Consider the following 24,747-nt stretch of genomic DNA (forward strand, 5'->3'; position numbering starts at 1 on the left):
AAACAAGTTACTGGAGTTCTCAAACAATAAAGGTAAGAAACAGTGGTCAGCACTAACTAGAAGCTTTCATGATCCGGCGTCGACAGAAGAGTGGAGTCTGGTTAAATAATGAGGGAGAAGTGAACTGATTGGCTCTGCAACATCTGCTCCCACTTCTGCTGATTACCCTGATGGAGATCACCCACACCTGCCGCCGCCTCCTCAACGTCACATGTTCCTAAAAAGGAAACAAACCCAAGGGAAGGAGGGGCCCTAGCCAGAGCCTGCAGAGACGGGCCTGACATGGAGTTTGTTTTCATCTGGTAAACAGGGATACGTTAAGTCCACTTCCTGTCCAATCAGAATCCTTTCCAATGCCCAAGAGTTAAAGCAGAATTAAGGAAGGGGATAAACGTGCGGTCCATGTAAACCTTAATTCGGAATTAATATTTCCATGTAAACGCGAAGCACAAAACTTTAATTCCGAATGAGTTGATTCCGAATTAATAATTCCGTATTAAAAAACTTAATGTAAACGTGGCCGATGTTACACATTTTTTGTTTTAATTTTTGACTACATGCTCAAATTTAGTAAACACACTAAGTTCAGTCCTTGGTGTATTCAAATGTATCCAATCCAGAAAGATATTTCACCATGTTGAATGTATTTTCCAAAGTTTGCCAATGATTTTCTCATTTCTATGCTATTTTTGAGCCATGCTGCATTTATTTTATTGATCAACTTTTACTACGGACACTCTGCTCTGCGTAAACACTGCCTGCAGTTCACCTGAAAACTCAGGATTGTTGTCACATGACTGTTGGTTTAAGCTGAATCAGACATGGCTTTTTAGTTTTACAGTGAACTACATAATTTTTATATTTTTTATTTTTAGATTTAGTTTTTACTGAATCTAGTGCAAACATGTGGAATTAAGCGATTCTGAAATATCACATTGGTTGGTTTTCAAGTTGAAAGATATTCAGAAACTTGAAAATTCAGTTCTTTCTTTTTTATATAGTTTCTGGCTCTGGTAAATACATTTTGTATTTGGGACATTTTTAATAAGATAACATGACTCTCAGTGGGTTAAATAAAACAAACAAACAAACCCAAATGTATATATCATATGGATTTCTGAAGACATCTCATTTTTGTTCATGTTTATTGATGGAGAAAGGATTCATATCACACATACAGAATATGTGTGGAAGAATTTGGATGGCAGCGCATTTGAAGATCAAACTAGACTGTATGTCCTGATCAGATTTGTCACACCGACTATATAACAGGCTTGCAAATATCCTGCATAAGTTGGTAATATCAATTACACTAAGAGCTGTTTAGGATATATACTCTACCGTTCAAAAGTTTGGGGTCACTCAGGCAATTCCATGTTTTCCATGAAAACTCACTTTTATTTATGTGCTAACATAATTGCACAAGGGTTTTCTAATCATCAATTAGCCTTTCAACACCATTAGCTAACACAATGTAGCATTAGAACACAGGAGTGATGGTTGCTGGAAATGTTCCTCTGTACCTCTATGGAGATATTCCATTAAAAATCAGCTGTTTCCAGCTACAATAGTCATTTACCACATTAACAATGTCTAGACTATATTTCTGATTAATGTAATGTTATCTTCAACAAAGGAAACTGCTTTTCTTTCAAAAAAAAAGCTTTTGAATGGTAGTGTACATAAATGGGTAACGGAATCTGAAATTTTGGTTTATTTCCATGGAAACATTGATGATGATGATGATGATGTTATGATGTCAGAATTTAAGCCAGTTGGAGGAAAGTCAGCTGTTTTGTTTTAACATGACCAGAGGTACTGTACATGCAGAAACAAGATGAAACACGTGGTGTGGCTCATCTTCTATGCAAGAAAACACCTTAAATTTATGAGTCTTGGTGACCTAGTGTAAGAAATGAGACATTCAGCCCACTGCTGTTTGCAGTTTGTCCCTTTCTACCTTGTTTTTAAAAGATTTTCTTTCGTTTTACACACAGCCACAGTAGACATGCTCTAAGCGGAATCAGCTTTTCAAAGTGTCAAAAGGTCAGCTGCAGTTTGAACGTGCACCCCGTCCACAGCATGTAGACGTGACACAGTGGGGTTTCCACATCCCACTGTGAGAGGGAACCCACACAGACACTGAGAGAACATGCAGACTCCACACTAACAGGGGCTGGGTTATGTGTGGAACGCTGTGAGGCACCGCTGTTAACCCTTGAGCCAAGCTGCTGCCTTGTGAATCGTTAACCACTGAGATGTTGGGTTAGTCCACGTGCACAGAGGTGGTTTTTCAACAGTCTTTCCTCCCTTTTCTCATTTAAATCTCAGCACACCTTAAAAAACACAATTTAAACTCTGTCAAGAGCATGTAAAACCTACAGGTGGCGATATAAGGGTCATTCCAGAATTGGAGGACATTTTACGTCCCACACGTCATATTTCAAATAATCCATGTACAAAATACTAAAACATGCAGTTGTTGTGTAAATTTACTTGCCCTGAGTTCCCCCTAAAATGCCATTTTTCTCTTGTCCCACACCCCTAATGAGCAAATTGAATCTCAAATAAAACAGTTAAAATGAAACTTAAACCTCCTTTTTTGGTATTATTTTTTTCATTGATGTCTGTTGTAATTGTGAGATTTTTTTTTAAATCAACATAATATTTTAAATAATAATTATTATGTATGTAATGTGTGTCCCACAACAGCCCTGTTAGCTAAACCTTTTTAGCTGGTGGAAGAAGAAGAAGAAAATATTGAATCACATGATACACTGGAATTGACATCATCAAGCAGTTTTCCAAAGAAATTTGTAAAAGAGAAGATTTTTTTTCAAAAATGTTGAAGCCTAAATGTCCTGTGATTCTGGAATGACCCATATCCTGATGGAAATTAAATCATCTGAGTCTGCAGGAGTCAGCATGGACCCATAAGCAGACGTTTATGTGAAATGCAAAATTTGTGGGCTATAAATGTGGAAAAAATACACAAAATACGTACATGCCGACTTACTGCACATTAGTGGAAGGGCCTGGAAAAATGGCTAGAAGGAAGTATGATACAAATGCTGTCACAGACTGCAAGCACACCGACGGCAGGCAGAGGCGGATCAATTTAACAAAAAGTTTCATTACAGACATCCAAGGATGCAAACAGAACTGAGTAGGCTAACCAAACCAAACTCCAGTCAGAACTGAGGGGATTTTACTGAAACCAGGCTAAACTTCAAACTCTCCTGACTAAAATGTAAACCAGCCACTACATAGGCTAAAGCTATGATTAGATGATTCTGAATGTTTTCCAAAAGGTCCGGCCAAAACACAGTAAAAGCTATGTTTAAAACATGTGTAGACAAGATCAGTCAGGAAACTTTCCTAGTGGACTCCTTGTTTGTTGCTGTTGGCAGTTTAATGGTGTAATTGCTGTTTTTTGCTTCCTAACTGCACACACATACAGAACTACCTAAAGCAGTACTTGGTTTCAATAGATAGAATTAATCCTTCTAAAAACCCATTTTCATAGACTTGCTTTTATGAGAGGTTTACTTTTACCATTAATTAATTTGTGTTTTATTCTGTATTATGTCCTGTTCTCTTTTGTTTATTTTAATTTTTTCTGCCTGATTCCTTGGTGTGATGTCATCTCCAATTTTTTATTTCTCAAATTTTTGGCTTTTTAATTTCTAACTTTTAACCCTCCATCTTTTTCTTTAATTTTTAAACTGCCGAGTTCCCTTGTTTGATGTGCTTGTTAATCTAGCTAATTATTCATTTAACTTATTATCGTTTTTACTATTTATTTTTAATTGGCTGCTCTACCTTATGTCCCCTTATGTCTTACTTGATTGTCTGTGTTGCATGTTTTAACTGTCAAAGCACATTGTGAACACTGTTCTTTAGGGTGCTATATAAATAAAATTATTATTATAAAGTTATTATTGACTACACAGTGCAGTTGTCTTTTTTTTTGACATATTTTACCCATGAATTTGTCCCATTTGGAGAATGATCTGATTGCAATGAAGCTTGTGTTACATGTCTAGAATACTGTAATTTAATTGCCTTTTTTGCCTCTTTTACTTTCCATCCCTGTGGTCCTCCCCACTTAGCCAATAGAATTATATACTTGTGACAAGACAATTAATCTTACTGATAAAAGATGCAGCGATGAGGATCTGACTTTGTAATTTCTAATTACTGGAGTGTAAATATGTGAAGTAATGTTACAAGTGTGATCCATTTCTCTCTGGGAAGCCTAATGAGGCAGATGTACATCAGGCAGACTTTGACTGTTAATCACTCCGTAGTATCCTGGTAAGCTGTGGGAATCAAAAACAATGACATCAACATGCCTCAAGATAAACTGTATCCTTTTCTGATCAGTAAACTGGCAACCGGAGAGTCGTTGGCCCAAAATGTTCTCTTTGTCTGGCAACGAGTGAATAGATTGCTTTGCATAATACTCTGTTATCACTCAAATGGAATTAAAATGCAGGAAAATGTAATTTGCACATATCAACAAGTCTCCTCCAAGGCAAAAAATCAACAGAGCCAAGACTGAACGCTGCCACCAAGCAACACTTCCTGGAGCCGTTCCATCGCAGTAGAATGAGCTGGCACCCTTGGTATCCAAGGTGATTTTCTGGGATATGTGCACATTTTCTGCCTCACAACTACAATGAAATGAAGCTCATTTGGATGTTATAACTCACACAAATACTCAGTTTACAGCTAAGCTCCACATTTGTTACAGTGAATCTGCTCCAGACAGGGACTATTGGTAGCAACAGCAATTAAAGGAACAATGCGGCACTATGGGAAGTGTATTCATTTGCTTTCAGGCCCATGGTGACATGTTCACATAGAACTAAAGGTCATGTGTGTGAGGATGTGGTTAATTTTGGATTATTATTAAAACTGGAAGCAGCAGCTGGTTTGGTTCTCTAATAAACTCAAACCTTGTTGGTTTAATTTGGACAAAATCAGACCTATGAAAGTGACGTATTAGTGAAAATTATGTGTGTTTTGATGGCTGAACAGCATCTCCATGTGGACAGCATTTCAATGTATTTCCATTATTGCATAATTTCTTGTCACAGTTACAGTGATGCCGTGCTGCTATCTTGCAGTGATACAGAAATCTTTGACAAATCTTTGACAAATTGTGTCTGTCATGGACAGCGTTAGGGTTAGGGTTAGGCAAATTATTGATTATTTACTGTTTCAAAATAAAGAAATCTGATCATACCCACCTGTCTGCCGCTATGTGTATCTCTCACTTGGGTTCCCAAAATTTCCACTTACTGTAACAGTGTCATATCTGACCTTCCCTGAAAATTTCATTCAAATCTGTTAGTCCATTTTTGAGTAATGTTGCTAACAGACACGCAGACATATAGACAGAGAAACACTTCAATGCAAAACATGTTGCTCTTAGCACCAGAGCTAAAGTTAGCTATGACAGTCACTCACCTACGCTAACACAGTGGTAAAAATCATAATCTGACTAGACAAGAGTCTGACTTACTCCTGGTAGCCACAATGAAGGGCAAAAAGTTTCCAAAAGAACAACGCAAATGAAAAAAGCAAATGTAGCACAATTCAATGTGGCGTACAACCGGCAAATGTAAATAAAGCTGTCTTCCTTGTATAGATGACAGATGTATATGTCCTTTTCACTTCCTAACTAGTTCCTGCAAGGAATTAGTTTTAACATCGCAAACGCCGTGCTTTGGAATGATGGAACAAGTCTTTTTTAATAAATTTATGGAGATGGCAAAGTAATCACGAAATGTTGTAGGTCCAGGATGTATCGAAGCGATGACCTACTGTATCAACTTTTGGGATCACAATTAGTCTTCCTATATATTAAAAATTTGAAGTTTTAACAGTTTTGAAGTTTTAAGTTCATAGTACTGTTTCAAAGTTCCTAGTATTGTAGAACATGCCTTTTAGAATATATACTAACCTTTAATGTTAATCTTGTTAGTAACTGTAATGTTTTTAATAAAACATCGAAAATATATGTGGGTTCAAGCTCTTTTATTTAACATGGCTCATGCATTGTTCATCTGCTAGCCAGTAACAACGTAGTCTGCTTCTACTGCATAGGAGGCAGAGTTAGCTTAGACAGCCCCCTAGCGGTGTAGCTGTATAACTGCACACACTCAAAATTAACACTATCAGCACATCCCCTTTTCTTTGAATGATAGCTGAACCATATCAGAGTAATATGCATTCAACATATTGCATAACATGCTAAACTCATCAACATAGTATTTAAACATTTCTTTTAACACATTCTGAATTTTATCTTTTAGTTTGAATTAACTTTTTTTTTTTTTTTTTTTTTTTTTTTTTTTTTTTTTTTTATAACATCAAAGCATGTATTACTTTTTAACTCATTTTAAACAAAACATGGATTACTTTAGATTTAACTCATTTAAAGATTCAGTCTCTCAGGTGGTTTAACCGAACGTCCCGATCTTCTGAGCGCTGGCGCTTGCTCGCTGTCCTTTGCAGGTGAGGTTAGTTCAGGTGTTGTTTTATCGTTGTCCTCACACCGTCCATCATCTGTTCTCAAAGTCTCTGAAGTGTGCAACAAACTCCTCCGGTTTCTCCTTAGTATTAGTCCATCTTCAGTTTTCACATTGTAGGATCTCGGATTCACTTCCTCAAGCACGGTTGCTTTCTTTGTCCAGATGTTTGAATCTTCCACTCTGACTGTATCATTGGGTGCAAGTGGTTTTAAACTTTTTGCCGACTTGTCGAAGTTGACTTTTTGTCTCTTCTGCAAACGTTTCATTTTGTCTTGGACTTGCTTGTGTTTCTTGGTAGTTGTATAAGGAAGAGTAGTCCGCAGTTGTCTTCCCATTAGTAGTTCTGCAGGAGATTTTCCATGCTCTAATGGTGAAGCTCTGTAGCTCAGTAGTGCCAAGTAAGGATCTGCCTTACTGTCTTGTGCTTTCTTGAGTAACTGTTTCACAATGTGTACCCCTTTTTCTGCCTTCCCATTGGACTGCGGGTACAGCGGGCTTGATGTCACATGTTTAAAGTCATAATCTTGTGCAAATAGTTGAAACTCTCTACAACTATAGCAAGGTCCATTGTCACTGACAACAATCTGAGGTATTCCATGTCTCGCAAAGATTGATTTCATATGCATTATGACACAAGTAGCTGACATGTTGGATAATAGTGCCATCTCTGGATAGTTGGATAGATAGTCAATAACTAACAAGTAGTTTTTACCATCCAAGTGGAAAATATCTGTCCCTACTTTCTGCCATGGTTCATCTGGAATGTCTGTTACAGTCAAAGGCTCTTTTGGTTGCTTTGCCTGGTGTTTGATGCACGTGTCACAACTTGAAACCATTTTCTCAATGTCTGCATTGATTCCTGGCCAAAAGACTGCTGTTCTGGCTCTCCTTTTGCATTTCTCTATGCCGAGATGTCCCTCATGCAATCTTTTCAGCATATCCTCCCTCAGTGAGTTTGGAATTACCACTCTGTTTTGTCTGAGTAAAAGTCCATTCACCACACTCAACTCTGCTCTGATGTTGTAGTATGGTTGGCATTCACCTCTTGGCCATTTTCCATGTAACAGTGCCATTACCCTTTGGAGATAAGTGTCTTTTTGTGTCTCAGCAGCGATTTGCTTTGATTTCATGTCTGACATTGGAAGTGACTTTGCAACCAGGTTTACGTGTACATTTACATCTGTCTCTGTGGAGCTTTGTTCTTTGCTTTGTGTAGTGGCCCTAGAGAGAGCATCTGCTAACACAATGAGCTTACCTGGTGTGTAGATTAAGTTGAAGTCATAGCGTTGTAGCTTCATCATGAGTCTTTGAATGCGCGGAGACATTTCACTCAAGTTTTTCTTGATAATGGCTATTAACGGCTTGTGGTCTGTCTCAGCCACAAATGTTGGTAACCCGTAGACATAGCTGTGAAACTTCTCGAATCCGTACACTAGCCCTAAAGTCTCTTTTTCAATTTGAGCGTAGCGACATTCTGACACAGTCATTGTTCTTGAGGCGTAGGCCACCGGCCTCCAGTTGTCTCCATAAGCTTGCAACAAAACTGCTCCAATCCCATCTTTTGATGAGTCTGTGGATATCTTTGTTTTTCTCTTCGGATCAAAATATGCCAAAACAGGCTCGGCTGTCAGTGTCTTTTTCAGTTGTTGCCATTCCTTTTCAAGATTGTCACTCCACTTGAATTCACATCCATCATGTAGAAGTTGTCTCAGGTGAACTGTTTTAGACGACAAGCTCGGGATGAATTTTCCAATGAAATTAATCATTCCAAGTACTCTCAGAACACCCTTTTTGTCTTCTGGACGAGGCATCTCTAGTATAGCTCGTATTTTGTCTTTGTCCGGCTCGATGCCTTCTGCTGTCAACTTGTCTCCAAGAAAAGTGATTTCTGTCACTCCAAACTGACATTTTGCTCTGTTTAACTTCAGTCCATACTGCTTGACTCTCTGCAGCACTTTATTGAGTCTTTCATTATGCTGTTCAAGTGTGGATCCCCACAAAATTATGTCATCCACATACACTCTCACTCCTTCAATGCCTTCAATCATGTGCTCCATTGTCCTGTGGAAAATTTCAGGAGCTGAAGAGATTCCAAATGGCATTCTCAGGAAGCAGTACCGTCCGAATGGCGTGTTGAATGTACAGTATTTTGTACTGTCCTCATGAAGCTTGAGTTGCCAAAATCCTTGTGAGGCGTCCAGTTTGCTAAAAAACTTGGCGCCACTCATTTCACTTGTTATCTCATCCCTTGTAGGTATCTGGTAGTGCTCTCTCTTTATGTTAGCATTTAAGTCTTTCGGATCCATACATACTCTCAGAGCACCAGTTGGCTTATTAATGCACACCATGGAGTTAACCCATTCAGTGGGTTCCTCCACTTTCTTGATCACTTCTAGAGACTCCATTCGATCCAGTTCCTCTTTAAGCTTGTCCTTTAGTGCAGCTGGAACACGTCGAGGTGCATGGACTACAGGCTGAGCTCCATCTTTCAACTGTATCTTGTAGGTGAAAGGTAAGACTCCAAACCCTTTGAATATATCTGGGTACTTGTTCACAATAGCTTTCACACTACTTGGCTCTGAACTGCTTATGCTGTAGACCCTTCTGACTAGGCCTAATTTCTCACAGGCTTTGTCTCCTAAAAGTGAATCATGTCCTTCTGGTACAATAATAAACATCAGATTGTGATATTTACCTTTTACTTGTACCTTGAGTCTGCATTTACCTTTGGTGTGGATTGGCTGTCCATTGTATGCTTGAAGTGAACTGTTATTTTGGGAAATGAATGGCTTTATTTTCATAGCTTTCACATCCCGCTCACTCACCAGATTTGCTTTGGCTCCTGTGTCCAGTTTAAATGTGACCAGGGCTCCGTTCACTTGTAATGTCTCAGTCCATTTGTCCTGCTCCACTGTATTGACCGTTACTTGCTCCATGGGTGTGTCCTGTTGTGTCACCATCCCCACGAAAAACGTGTCACTGAGGGCAGTTTCCTCCACTGTGTGTACTCTGTCTTTTTGATTTTGCTTGTTCTTTGTAAAACATTGCTTAGCAAAATGATTGTGTCCTTTGCACTTGTTGCAGATTTTTCCATAAGCTGGACATTGCTGTTTTGCATGTTTTGTGCCACATCTTTTGCACTGAAATGTCTCTGACTCGTTCGAGTAAGTCTTTTGTACCTTTTTGTTCTTGTAGCCTTGCCGTGTGGTTACTGCAGCCACGGCTGACGCTTCCATGTCCATTGCTGAGCCGTGAAAGGTTTTTGCATGTTGAAGTGCGAGTTCACTGGCATGACATATTTTGACTGCGCCATCCAATGTTAATTCTGCTTCTCGCAAAAGTCTCTCTCTCATTTTCTTATCCTTCACTCCAAACACGATCTGATCTCTTATCATGGATTCTTGTAGTTGGCCAAAATTACAGGTTCTTGCTTTTAGCTTCAGGTCAGTCAAAAACGTATCAAAACTCTCTGTTGGTAGCTGCATACGTGAGCGAAAGACATACCTCTCAAATGTTTCATTCTTTTTGGGTGAACAGTGTTCATCAAATTTTTTCACAACGACGGCAAAATCATCTTTCTCCTCTGGAGTGGCAAAAACAAAGGTGTTGTATACCTCCACAGCTTGAGGACCCGCCACGGTAAGAAGCAGTGCAATCTTCCGTGTATCAGACTCTTCCTCCAGGCCGACAGCAGCTAGGTAGAGGCTAAACCGCTGTTTAAAAGTTCTCCACTCACAGTCCACATTTCCAGACCAATTGACGGCATCTGGCGGCTTCAAACTTTCCATTTTGCCCGTCTTCAGTGGCCAACTCCTGGTACCATGTAATGTTTTTAATAAAACATCGAAAATATATGTGGGTTCAAGCTCTTTTATTTAACATGGCTCATGCATTGTTCATCTGCTAGCCAGTAACAACGTAGTCTGCTTCTACTGCATAGGAGGCAGAGTTAGCTTAGACAGCCCCCTAGCGGTGTAGCTGTATAACTGCACACACTCAAAATTAACACTATCAGCACAGTAACCTGCCTTTTTTGTTGTATGTAAGTGTGGTACCCAGGAGTATTTGACTATAAAAATAAGACAAAAAAAGAGACTGACTTCTCAAAACAGCTCAGTGCGAGCGGAAGCGGCGTACAGTGAGTCAACACAGTGAAGCCATTACTTGAAAAGCTGTCCTTTCTGTATTTACAGAATAAAGTCAACCCATTGCACATACATCCATGCCTCTGTCTTCATGTGTGTAACATAAGCTGCTAAAAAAGTATCTGTCTGTCCGTCACTGTATCTTAGTACTCTCCAAAGGTAACCACATCCTAACAGAAGACGGATAAGACTCTTTCCAAGAGAGTTCGACTGTTTTTCTAGCCTTTGTTTACTGCATTCTATTTTACCAAGACACCACAGATTTCTGACTTACAGTGGAGCATCCTCTTATAGCTCAGTTCAGGCCAGCTTCAGTTGTTGCCGACTATGTGGAAGAAGATCAGCTAGGTTATATAGATAGTGGTAGACAGGCGTCTCCGCCGTCTCTTCAGTTTCTCTAGATTTGCTGCTTTGTCGTTTTTGACTCCCTTGTGTAGTTTGGAGCATCAAACTGCTTGGTCAGTGCAAGTGGATGTCCATAATGAAGGCTCCATGTTGAAGTCTTTAAGGTCCCTCTTCAGAATGTCACTGTACCTGAGATGAGGTCTTCCCACGTGCCTCGTACCCTCTTTCAGAACACTGTGAAGGATCTGTTGAGGCAGGTGGGACTTAGGCATTCTGTGTACGTGCCCAGACAGCTGATCTTCAAGCCAGGATGTTTAAAGCAACTTGAGATGTCCTCATACTTATCAAGTGCTTCTCTTGCCTGCAGTACATCTTAATCAGAGGAGAGGCGTGGCCAATACATGTGCGATGTCCTGCAGGTGCAGGAGCTGCTGGTAAGTTGAAATGTCAGCTTTACGCCAAACGTATACATGGGGCCCCACTCCATGTCTGATGGTTGGCCAGTGACTGTTGAGTTCATACGCCCTTTGGAGACTGAGTCCTGGGTAAACCATCTACCCATTTTCAATGCGGCAGGTTGTACTTGGTTACGTTGTACCACTAGCAGGTAACACGACCTGACCTGACCTGACATACATCCTCTTACAAATACAACAGTATCTTCTTGTTTTTCTTCCTCCCTGCTGGAACCTCTTGACTTTAAAGAGGTTCCTCTGATTTTCTTGCTGGAAACACAATGCACGGCGCTGCCTCGAGGCCTTGTTAGTCACGCTCAATTAGTCGTATATTATTTCCAACTTTCCTCAGGGTTCAATTTACATAAACGCCACAGTTTGTCCAAAACCTTTAGACTGTAATAATTTCCAAACACGTTAGTCTGCAGCAATTTACAGGACGCCACTTTGTGTTTACTTTGAAGCCACTGTTTTGTGTAAATAACAATGAGGATGTGAAGGGCTGCGGCATGTCCCGCATAGATATGAATATTTTATTGGGCTGCTCAGGGGTCACTGTATGTCAGCCATGACAGCCACATAAATCAAGAGCCACATCAAGCAGGACGGCGTTCCTGAGGTGCAGCCGACTGTTGATGCAGGGCAACGGTGACCCTTTTTCTATTTGACACACAAACACACAACAGGAATGCAGATAATGGTGCTCATTCATCAAGACATTTGTGGGTTTATTTCTGCATAAAATAAATGAACTAAAACAAACCACAGCAACCAAATCGGGAAGCCTTGACGTGGAGCTGAAACTATCGACTCCAGGTCAATACATCATGAAAAACCACTAAAGAAATTTGTTTTAAAGCAAAATGAGTGTTTCCTTTTAACAATCAGGGTCCTATTTTCACAGTCATGACCATAATTCCCATCAGGCCTTGCTTTCTGAGGACACGGTGCTTCTGCTCCTCATAAATTCAACAAGGACATGAAGGGAGACCAAACAGGCCACCATTTAATCACACTCTAAATATAAAAAACATTTATATTAAAGTAAAAATGAAGGAGAAACTCCCAAAAAAATGGAGTAGATGATAAAGAGATTCTTGTTTGTTTTTACCAGCTTAAACTGTGGGCTTTAATAATTCTTATTATGAACAGAATTTGTTGTAAACGTGATTGTGTTGGCAGATAAAAGATGAACGAATCTTATAGTGTGTTGAAGGAGCAACTCTGGGATGCTTTTTATTATCATCAGTGGCTCTTTGGAGTATGCCATGCCAATAGAACGCACAATTAACATTATATGCCGAGGCCAACGGCAGATTCTGTGACTCCACCTGTTATCCTCGTTTGGCCTGGAATTCTGACATGCAAGGCTGCAACTAAGTGTTTTGTTATTTTTTTAAAAAAAATTTGTACTTTTATCATTCAAAACCCAAAGATTTTCACTTTACTGACAATCACAAGAAAGAAAACAAACCATTTTGGTCTCATTTTGGTTTTTGCATGTGTTTTGTGCCACATTTTGAATATTTTGTCTATTTCGGATCATTTTGCATGATGATATGGTCATTCTATGCGTGATTTCGATAGTTTGCATCTGTTTGTGTTTTTTTGCATCTAACTTTGGTAATTTTGTGCCACATTTTGGTCTTTTTGCATCTCTTATTAGCCATTTTGTGTGCATTTAAGGTCATTTTATGTCTGTTTCAGGTCATTTGTTTATCTTTGGATATTTTGCATCTGGGACATTTGGGACATTTTGTCTATTTCTGGTCATTTTGCATCTTATTAGGATCATTTTTTTCTTCATAATGATCATTTTGTTTGCAATTTTGACAGTTTTGCATCCCTTTGTGGTTATTTGCATTTAATTTTGGCTATTTCGTGCCACATTTTAATCTTTTTGCATCACTTATTAGCCATTTTTTGTCTATTTGAGATCATTTTGTGTCTCATTTTGGATATTTTGCATCTGTTTTAAATCAAATCAAATCAAACTTTATTTATAGAGCACTTTTCATACAGTTAAAAATGCAACACAAAGTGCTGTACAACATTTAAAAACATAAACAAGAAAACATGCCACATTTGGGACATTTTGTCTATTTCTGGTCATTTTGCATCACATTTTGGTCATTTCATGTTTCACTTTGATAGTTTTGTGGTTGTTTGCATTTAATTTTGGGCATTTCGTGCCACATTTTAGTCTTGAAGTCAAATTCTACCTCAGAATATCAGCCCTGGAGAATTTCTTTTTTTAACCAAGAAGGTTCTGAATCTTATATTCAACAATCATTTAATAATTTTGCATTGCCTGCTAATATTACAGCATTTATATATATTTAGCTTTTGAAAGATATACCTAAGATACACTACTTGTCATCATAAATGCCTTCTGGCAGCAAAAAGCTGCTTTAAATTTGCTGTCAAACCATTTTTATACACCAAATCGGAACATGTTTGTCTCTGCAATATTAAGCCCTGTAGCTCTATGGAACCATGATTAGAAGTAGAGATAGTTGAACTGTTTAATAATATGCCATATCATCATCTCTAGAAAGATATTTCACTATGCTGAATGTATCTTCTACCAGCTTGATGACAACTTGTTCCTCTATGTTCCATTCCTGAGCCATGCTGCATTTATTTTATTGATCAAGTAGGTTTTATTTCCCTCTCAGTGTCGCTTGTCATCTTCGCTCTGCTCTATTTTAACACTGCCTGCAGTTCACCTGAAAATTCTCAGAATTTTTGTAATAATGACTGAGTCAGTCATGGCTTCTCTATTTTGCTGAGAAATGCAAAATTTATTTATTTTTTTAATTTTTTGCAGGATCTGGTCCAAATGGCTTATTTTTGGGTGAATTTTTCAATGAGACATGCTAAATAATGTGATTTTAATGAAATATCATGATTTCAAGCACAGATTTGCGTATCTTCCCTGATAAAACTGCATGTCAACATGATTTTTACAGTTTCTGGTTTTGATAAATGGTTTCATTTTGATGATTAAAAAAAAGGCTTTTGGCAGGTTTTGGGTTTAGTGGGTTAATGCAATGATCATTTCACACTTAATTTAACTTAGCTGCTTTTGTAATCAGAATTCTTCAACATATTGCAACATTCTTGCTATTTATTGCATTTATTTTAATACAACAATAAATAACTTGAATGAACCGATCATATGAATGACATATTTAGCTCTAATTTACTCCACAGTCACAATAACCTTCAGTAGTGCAGTTCTAATTGGATCTGCGTTGTTTCCTGCTCCCTCCTCCTTCATCATTTCCCTTTAAGAGCAATGTTCACCTGTTTGTCAACATTGTAGAGTTTAACAAATCATTTTATCGCTGTTTTGCTGACCAGTATTACATGTCTTATGGGCTGCAATGCAAAATAGAAACAATGGGTGGTGTAGAAGATAGAAAAGTATCAGATTTTTGTGTATATTTAACCTATTTACAGTCAAAATTAACTTTTTAAATGCCAGATTATATGTTTGTGCACTGAATTTGAGTTAAACCTGCAGCGTGAAGTCTCGTTCATTCAGCTGGCTCACATGACAGAGCATCATGATAAAGCAGCTGTTCACTCCTCTTCACCATCGTCCTCATCATCAACCTGCAGACTTCTTAAATAAATCTCTTCTATCTTAACTCACTTTGCGGCATCAGCCAGCAAAGTCTTTTTCTGTGTTTGCTACCTTCTCTGCAGGATTTTTTTCTCTTTTGATCAATGTTTCAGCAACAAGTACTATTACATTTATTAAGTGGTAAATAGCAGCCAAGTGATGATACTTTCAGTTCTAATGGCAGCTGCTGCCTGCTATTACAGATTTTACTAGCAGTGTTGCTGCTGCTAAGATGATATACACTATTGGTCAAAAGTTTAGAGTCACCCAAGCAATTTCATGTTTTCTATGAAAACTCCCACTTTTATCCATGTGCTAACATAACTGCACAAGGGTTTTCTAATCATCAATGAGCCTTTCAACACCATTAGCTAACACAATGTAGCATTAGAACACAGGAGTGATGGTTGCTGGAAATGTTCCTCTGTACCCCTATGGAGATATTCCATTAAAAATCAGCTGTTTCCAGCTACAATAGTCATTTACCACATTAACAATGTCTAGACTGGATTTCTTATTAATGTTATCTTCATTGAAAAAAAGGTCTTTTCTTTCAAAAATAAGGACAATTTTAAGTGACTCCAAACTTTTGAATGGTAGTGTATATACCTATACCACTTTCCTACACATTACACACTACTACACCAGTAGTATCTGGTTTCTCTTACCTCTGGCTGTTTAATACTGTAGCAACCAGAGGCAGAAAGCATTGAAAGGGCACCATGACAAGGTCTTCCTCGACACTTAATGACCTCCGGCCAGCGCTTGTGTTAACACCTTGACTCCTTGAAACACCATGTTTGTTGACAGTTCAGGAAGCTCCATATGTAGCTCCAATATTTTGATCAGATCAAACTGCAAGCACAATGAAGATAACAAAAAGCCTTCCAAAACCAAACCTGTGTAAATACCATCTCTAATGGATCAGATATTACACAGCCAGATACAGATCACTTGTTATTACCTGTCTCAAATAGCACGGACCTATGCTCTGGTGGACCTTGTAGGAAAAAACATATCAACCTGTGGTACCCGGTGATTTGACAATTTCGTGATATAGTTTACAATCTTTAATTTGTGTAAACCTGAAATTAAAATATTAACACCAACAGAAACTGAAAATAGTGAAGTTCCAGTGGTGAAAACACCATATTTTCAAGGCATACAGAAGCACAACCTCCTCAGCAGAGCTGTTAGCACCAGGATTACATTTTAATGACCTGAAGACTGGGGTTGATTTGGTTGAAATGAGAGATGTATTCAACTGATCAGAGCTCTAAACATGTTAGAGCTGGTTTATAGTCCCACAGAGCATAATCTCAGCTCCTTTTGATTCTGTTTCCTGCAGTGCAGATCCAAATTCTCATTCTAGTGCAGCACAGACAGCTCTGCCAGAATCTTACTGCACAAAAAAACAGACTTACCGCATCTTAGATAGGTTGTCTTTCTGTTGACAGAAGAAATGCAAGCATGAAGTCAGTGGGCAACAGAAAAAAAGACAAATATCCATCATTATCTTCTTCTTCTTCCTCTGACTCTGAAAAGTAAAGCAAAGGTGGAAGTGCATTCTTTCTATCAGCCAGCAGGGAGTGATGCATCTCATTGCAAGAAAAGTCAGCTCTGAACAAAATGAGGCAACTTCCCACTTGATTTGTTACTTCAGTAAACATTTTCCTAATTAGTTCATAGTCCCAATCACTGGTTTCTAGTCTTTCTTAACACAACATATTGTTCATTTAGTAAATTATGGTGTCATCTGGAGTATAATCGGGGTTGAAAAGTTGCCGCTGTATCACTAGTTCACAAATTGCTGAGTGGCACCATATGGACCAACAGGCATCACATTCATTGCACAGTTTTGATGAATGTGATCCAGCATCACCAGTTCTTTCAAAAAAAAACATTTTAGAATTCAAAAATGACACTTTGAGGACTGATAGCATGCTGCATGTGTGTTCTCTTTTCATGTAATCTCATACTGACTCCATGGTATTCAGATGAGGGCTCTGTGGGAGCCACGCCATCTGCTGCAGAACTCCTTGTTCTTATTGTGGCTGAAGATAATTCTTTATAACTCTGGATATGTTTATGCATGAATTTGGAACCAATTAGATGGCTTTCTTATGATAATGTGTGATGGATATGAATCTGAACCTCTAATGTGCCTTGACCTTTCCACTAGTTAATGATGATCAGCTAGAATGAAATAGGTGTTACTTAAACAGTCCTATTACAGACAGGATAGTATGATCTTTCATAGCATACCTCTGTTTAAACTGTTTTACAGTCCTGAGTGATCAATGACTGAGATTCAGATATATTTAAGTCTATTACTGTTAGAAAGCCCTGCAGTGACACCTTATTATTAGATTAATATGAAACTTTATTGATCCCCACGCAGGAGAACATTTACAAACTGCTCAGCTGTAAATATTAAAATGAGCTTCGTCTTTACCAGCTGCAACATTAAAGTGATGAAGACATGAATCAAATGTGATTGCAGTGAAGTTAGAGCCTCGTGATGGAAAATGCAATTTTCAGGGGATGGCGTCTTCCATGTGTAGCCTGGTTTATGAGATCGGAGACTAAAGGCGCCATTTGCCAGGTTTGAGCGTGCTCCTTATCCTTTTTGTGGTGCAGTCTTGGAAGTCAGTGGACTGTTTTGCTTTGACGCAAATCAGCTAGCTTCTTCAACTACAGTTTTCTTCTGTGTATACTAACAAATGAAGACAAAACATGACTCTGGACCTGTCTGTAGGCTCTGAAAACACCACCCTGGCAAGACTTGAGTACCATTAAATGATGTAGATTTTCTTCTTTAGGACAAAATGATAAAGGACACTTATTTAAAGAAAAAAAAGTCATGCTTGACAAAGAAGACAGATGGTTTGACAGAGGATGGAACAGGAGCAGACATCTCTAAATAGAGGACACCATTTATCAGGTGCTTATAATGCGGTTCCAAGACCCTTCCCCAGAAAGTTTCACCAACATTTACACCTTGACTCATGTGAGCCACATCATTTGTGGGTAATTATTTGAATGAGGATTGAAGAATCCTCTCAGAAAAGAGATGAAGTGTCTCCAAAAACCAAAAGAAGTCCAGTTGCATTCTACTGAAACACTTAGGAGTTAATTAGAACTTATTTTCAAATTGAAAAGAGATAACTAAGACATGGATTGCAACCTAAACTCCAATTAAAAAACTCAATTTAAAACACACTGCCAAGAATGCAAAATAACCACAAATAACTATGACAGAACAAAACTAAAATCTTTTGAAATACAGAGACTATAAACTCCCCTTACAACTGCCAATTTTAGAAATAGCAGTCGCTTTCAAAAAGTGGCAATTACACACACGGCAAACAACTATAATAATAAAAAACACATTTCAAACTGAGACGTGCAGGGGGTGAATAAGTAAAACCACTTATTTTACTGTAGCCAAGGACCAAAATGGCTGTAGTCTTCTTTATTTAAGCTATTGGTACCTTGCTGATATTGCTTCCAAACAAAACTATACCCTTAAAACCCAATAATGAATGGACATAAAAGCTCAAAAGGGCATTTATTTGAAAAAAAAAAAAAAAAAAAATTGACAGCAGTAAATCATAAAATGAGTACAAATCCATAAAAGTTTAAAAGCAGGCAAAGCAGCAGTGGTAGTCTTTGGTCTGTGGTGACACAAAGATGCTTTAATGCAAGAGGCACTGTCTGTCCTCACCTTACTTACCTGCACTATGGACACCATGCAGCAACAAACAAAGCAGCACCATGAATTACAGTGAAGTATTTAAGGCATGAATATTCCTGCTTTAAAGCGGGGCATCCACAGACAAAAAAATAAATTACAAAAAAGTCATATTGTAGTGAGATGAAGTGAACCAAAAACGCTGATATATTTTCCTTTCAACTGCTCAAGAGAGGAACAACAAACCTGTCAAGGCTCAGCTTCAAAGCATCCACAGTAAACACACCAAGCCTTTGTGCATACTGTATGTCTCTAAATGGATCTTGTGGATGCTGGAAACCAGGTCTTCTCAGGTTACATTTGTTTAGTACTCAAACAGAATCATGATATAATTTAGCTCAGGTTAAGAGGCAGTTTCACAGAAGCCTAATTATGAAATGTAGTGGTAAAAACAGCAGGTGATGGTGAGCTGCTGCTGAAGCTCAAAGAAGGTTTAAAGTCTTTCGGATCATTGATTAAACCTCAAACAACTCACCACTGTGTATCAAAGTTATATATTTACAAGATTTTTCCATGTCAATCCTTTCTTGCCTTTAAAAACTCACTAACACCTTCGACTCTGAAACACTTGTAAAACTACTAAACACTGCAAAATGTGACAAAATGTGATATTGGAATGATTTAGTGCATGGTAGATCTGAAAACTAATTATGAAGAAGATGTCTGGTTTGTTACACGTGAAATTCACTCGTGATGCATCTTATAGCATATGAAAAACTCAGTTTAACAACACATGATTTTCACTAGCGTGTCTAAAATGATCTATGTGCTGAAGATTTACTGGAGAAACAGACAGAAAGGCACTTCTGTGCAGTTTAGTGTCTCACAGCATGTTTAATATTCTCAAGGCAGCAATGAATCAATGTTTTAATTAAAGCCCCAACAATAAAAGAATGAAATTCCAGAAAGACACTGCAACAGCTAATTGTACAAAGCAAACCGTATCTGCTTGCATGAGTTTGACAATGTGAGAAATTGTCAGGCCTGTGGCTGCTAGGCCCAGATAGTATTCTCTCCCCTTCCCCTCGTCCTCGTGTGCCGTCTCCCACCTCTGGCGTCTCCCCATTACCAACCTGCCGATGCAGCCCCTCCGTTCCACACCCTGGGTTTTCCGCACCATCAGCCCTCATGCCACGTCCAAAATCCAGGCCCGCTTCCCCCACGGAGAATCTGTTGTTCACTGCTTCCAGCTAAGACCCCAGTTCGAGCATCTGTTAGTCCGAGTCATTCTGCGCTAACTAAGCGATTCGTTATTCTGATTAGTTCCTTGCTAGTTCTCTTGTCCCTCGCTTCTCAGTCTGAGTAGTGTTTTGAGTTGTCTGTTTCGAGTATCATAGTTAGGCTCGTCTGAGTTCATTCCTAGTTGTTCATGTTAACTCTGGTGTCGGTTTTGGATTTATTGAAATCTCGACTTCTGAGTTAGTACGTCCATAGATGTTCCTAGAGTTATTTTGTAAATCTGTCTTGTCTAGGTTATACCTTCCGCGAGTTAGAGTTTTTGGCGTTTGTGTTATTACACTTCCCCGTCTTCAGGAGTCCTCTAGAGTTTTCTGAAGTTTTAGTTCTGGTTTAATCTGAGTTCTTCCGGTTGTAGTTTTCCGGTCAAAGTTTGTAGTCCAGTTTTTGAATTCTTGTAAAACAAACTCATTCTTGATTGTCTAACTGTCTGGCGTCTCATTTCCTGTGCCTGAGCCTGTAGAAATCGTAACAGAAATGTGATAAATAGTTGTTCACAAGTTTGACACTGTCTGTATATGACTGAAATTCACATTTCCATGTCCTTCTGACCATTCACCGACTCTCTGGGTTCATACGTATGTATGTATGTATGTATGTATGTATGTATGTATGTATGTATGTATGTGATGATGACGACGACGACTACTTGGAAGATGACGCAAACCCAACCTGCATATTTCTTTGCACAATGATTATTTGCTGCAGATACCAAGGTACCCAAAGAGGTTTTAACCTGCAGATAAAAGTCAGCCAAACAAACACTTGAATCCTTGAACACAGTAGATATTCAAAGTGCAATTATTCCATTTACAGTGTAGTATTATTTGTAGTTGTTGAACTGGGAAAAGGTGTGCAACTAGCTTTGGATGCCTGGTGATGGGGACTACTGATGCACAAGGAAGGAATCCGAGTAAAAGCATGTGGTTGTCTTTGTATCTTCTGCTGAGCAGGTATGATGCTACGAGAGCAGGACTTTTGGCGGAATGGCTGGATGCATGGGTTCTTTGGCTGTGCAAGCATCCATCACAACAAGCAGTGGATGTCTAATTAGAACTTTGATGTTACACGTGCACAGGCTTGCTGGACAGCAGCACCAAACTGTTAGCTAAACCATTGAAAATGTTGAGTCTCAGTGCATTGTCGCATTCTGTCGGAGGGGTCTTTTAACCAAAACCTGAAAGAAAACTTCTACTTTGAGTATAGAGTGCCATCTCTGGGACAAATAATGGCGTAACATGTGATGTAGTGCCTTATAAAAGGAAACAAATGAGCACTTACGTTCATTTTAGCCGAACATGGCATAGGCAAAATATAAAGTATATAAAAGTTCAACCCAACTTGTGAATTTCAGTGTCTAGTCCTGTACATGTACTTACAAAGATCAAAATACTAAACTCCTTCCCATTAAACCACTCTCCCTTTAATCAACCCTGTAATTGAAAATGGAGATGCCTCTAAATGAGCGCCATAATTACCGTTATCATCAGTGAGGGGAAGCCACTTCCTAAACACTTCAGTCTCAAGTGCTTACACCCTCCCTCTGAGCAATTCATCATAGTAAAAGGGAACGGGGGGTTACTGAAGGTTATATTTATAAAGATGACCATGATTAACATCATCCACATCATAAATCCTCTAATCATCATATCATCCTTTATATATTTGCTATATTGGTGTTCTCTTGTTAAGTTATTCCCGGTTTCCAATCCTAGCCTCTTTAGAACAAAACCAACACCTTATTTCACATTCCCATCAAACGACGCTTCAGAATCTTCAAAAGCATTCCAAAAAAGGTGTTGAACGAAACCCTCCTGTCTTTGAAGCAAATACCTCTAGGGGAACGGGGAAGAAGGAGGAGGAAGAGACAAGGTGGGGCATCAGACACATCATGTTAATACAACAGTCTGCTCCAGTGCTGATCACATTCTTGTGTAACTACAGACAAAGTGTGGATGAAATTCATAGTGCTACAATTGGCATTGTAGGGATGTGTTTGTTTCAGAAGTTCAGAAAAGTTTTCAGAGTTTGGTTAGTTAGCCTATAAAGTTGTCACCATGCTATTAATGCCATAGACACATATACACACTAATGTAGAGGCAGTGAACAAATCCCTTGTAAGGCAACCATTAGCTTCCTTCTCAGGACACCTCCAAGGCTGAATGACTTGGAGTACTTTATAACTGCACAGAATCTTGTATTTACACATTTCGTACACACACTAATTTGCACAAAGATGTTTGCAGACTCCATGTGGACTTTTGTGGACTTCAGAAGATGACTTATGTCACATGGACCAGGAAGTAAAAAGCGTTGATCATACTCCCTTGTGAACAGGCACCTGGCCAGTTACTCAACTACTGTTCTTATCCGTGGGTGTCATCTTGGAGGAATCTGTTCCATACATGCACAGTACGCCGTATCTGCATATTCTGCACATGCACTCATGACCTTTGTTATTCAGATTTAGAAAACTTTATTCAGAAAACTTTATTTGTCCCCAGGGGGGCAATTAAAAAGGCACATAGAGCAGGCAGTGCAACAATGACGTAATAAAGAAATAGGGATAAATATATATACAACCTAGAGCAAGTAATATAAGAATAAAAAAGAAAAGAAAGACAAAAAACACAACTTGGTAACATACTAGTGCAAATATGTCATGTAAGGTAGTATTTTGTTATGTATTTGTCAGGCCAGCAGCTGCTGGGCCCAGACAGTGCGCTCTCTCTCTCTATCTAGGTGTGTTCGGCTGAGAAGTTGCAGGTGTTCCTCATCTGCAGTTATTATCAGCTGGTGCAGGAGCAGGTGGAATGCAGCCAATCAGGTTTCACATTCGCCACAATATAACCAGACGCCACTCACCTCTCAGTGGCGGATCGTGACACGGCCAGTATTCTTCTCACTGCATGTCACTCCAGCCTCTGTACCTGTTTTCTCGTACCTCTGGTAACTCTAATTGTCCTCCTCTGTTCCGGTTCTGGATCTATCCGCTCCTGCTTCGTGCTTCCCAGCTCCCAAACCGCCTCACGTTCCATGTTCAGATCAGAGCACACTTCAGCACATACACAAGTGTTGTAGCATGCACAATACCTATTGCTGGAAGGACAAAAATTAAGTTTCAATATGCAGTATCTCCTTGCTTGTACACCCAGTAAGTAGTATCCAAACACCATGAAAGTCTATTTGGAGTAACAATCCCAAAACGTATAATTGCTATGGTTACTTGACAAATGCTACACACTGATGTACCTGCTCAATCAGAGTTGATGTCTTTGTGCTTTGCAGAGAAATGACATGTCTTTCACTGAGTGCTCAAGGACAGCGGTTTGTACCAAGTACTCTGCTTTACTTTATTCCCCTGGGCTCACAGTATTGATCTTAGCTGCTGAATTAGCATTTCATATCACCTTTCCTCATTTAAAATGGTGATTGCTGATATCTCACCCAGGACAAATGGTTGGCTGGGGAATTGCAGCTGAGGGCGATACCGATCAGCCACAGAGAGTTAACGAGCTTATCATCACAATGTAAATAGCCGTGTGTGTGCAAGTGTTGATTGCTTTAGGCCCCGTACCCTCTGTGGAAGTGTCATGGTTAGTAATCAAAGGATAAAATGGAGGAGAATTATTAATGACTGTATCATCTGTGGATGTTACCGTGTCATCTCTAAAGGATGATCATCCTTGGCTGTCTATCACACTGTAAGAAGACCAGCTTCATCAAGTGGCTCTCCGTTGGAGTTGTGCTAGAACAGAATGCACCTATTGATTCCTGTCCACCAAATCAAAGTGAATTCATTTAGTGAGCAGCTCTGCTGGTCAATGAGCCTATCTACTCTGTAACAGAGGATGGGAAGAAACATGAAAGCTTCATAAATGACTATAACTGATAATAGTCAACCAATAGAGAGGAGGCTGATACCGATATTTTTGAAAAGAAGTTTCTGATGATGTGATATTTTATGCTGATACAGTCCCATTCAACACACATTTAGCATAGAGCTACACATGGAAAGCATGTATGCTACCATTCAAAAGTTGGGGGTCACCCAGACAACTTCATGTTTTCCATGGAAACGCACACTTTTATTATGTGCTAACATAATTGCACAGGGGTTTTCTAATCATCAATCAGTCTTTCAACACCATTAGCTAACACAATGTAGCATTAGAACACAGGAGTGATGGTTCCTGGAAATGAGCCTTTGCACCCCTATGTAGATATTCCATTAAAATCAGCCCTTTCCAGCTAGAATAGTCATTTACCACATTAACAACATCTAGACTGTATTTCTGATGGTTATCTTCATTGAAAAAAATGCTTTTCTTTCAAAAATAAGGACATTTCCAAGTGACCCTAAACTTTTGAATGGTAGAATACATGAGTATTCCAGGTATTATATTTATGTACCCCATTGGACCTCATTGTAATTTTGACAAAACTGAATAGGCTAGCTGAAGTGCTGTAAAATAAAGTTGCATGCATACATTTAACCCTCTTGTGTAAAGCATCCTGTACACTCCTCTTGTCCTAAGGGTCAAAAATGACCCGCCTCCATGAAGCCTCTAAAATAAAGCAGCTTAATAAAATAACTTTAAATGCATTTTTTGAAGGGAAACAGTGCAGTGTTTCCTCT

The 24,747-nt window shown here is 38.9% G+C and overlaps 2 protein-coding genes across 2 annotated transcripts in view; one reads left to right on the forward strand and one right to left on the reverse strand.

Annotated features, from left to right (window-relative positions):
* The window catches only part of sts (steroid sulfatase (microsomal), isozyme S), a 194,350-nt gene that overhangs the window by 107,701 nt on the left and 61,902 nt on the right, over window positions 1–24,747 (forward strand). The window lies entirely within an intron of this gene.
* LOC118470731 (uncharacterized protein K02A2.6-like) lies at window positions 6,031–10,560 on the reverse strand. Its single transcript, XM_055008626.1, has one exon. It carries the CDS (start codon window positions 10,328–10,330, stop codon window positions 6,446–6,448), a length of 3,885 nt encoding a protein of 1,294 aa, XP_054864601.1. The 5' UTR covers window positions 10,331–10,560; the 3' UTR covers window positions 6,031–6,445.

This window comes from Amphiprion ocellaris, chromosome 24 (genome assembly GCF_022539595.1).
Source record: "Amphiprion ocellaris isolate individual 3 ecotype Okinawa chromosome 24, ASM2253959v1, whole genome shotgun sequence".
Lineage (NCBI taxonomy): Eukaryota > Metazoa > Chordata > Actinopteri > Pomacentridae > Amphiprion > Amphiprion ocellaris.

Coding starts and splice junctions, on each gene's coding strand:
- LOC118470731 (XM_055008626.1), bottom strand. CDS start 10,330: ATGGAAAGTTTGAAGCCGCCAGATGCCGTCAATTGGTCTGGAAATGTG.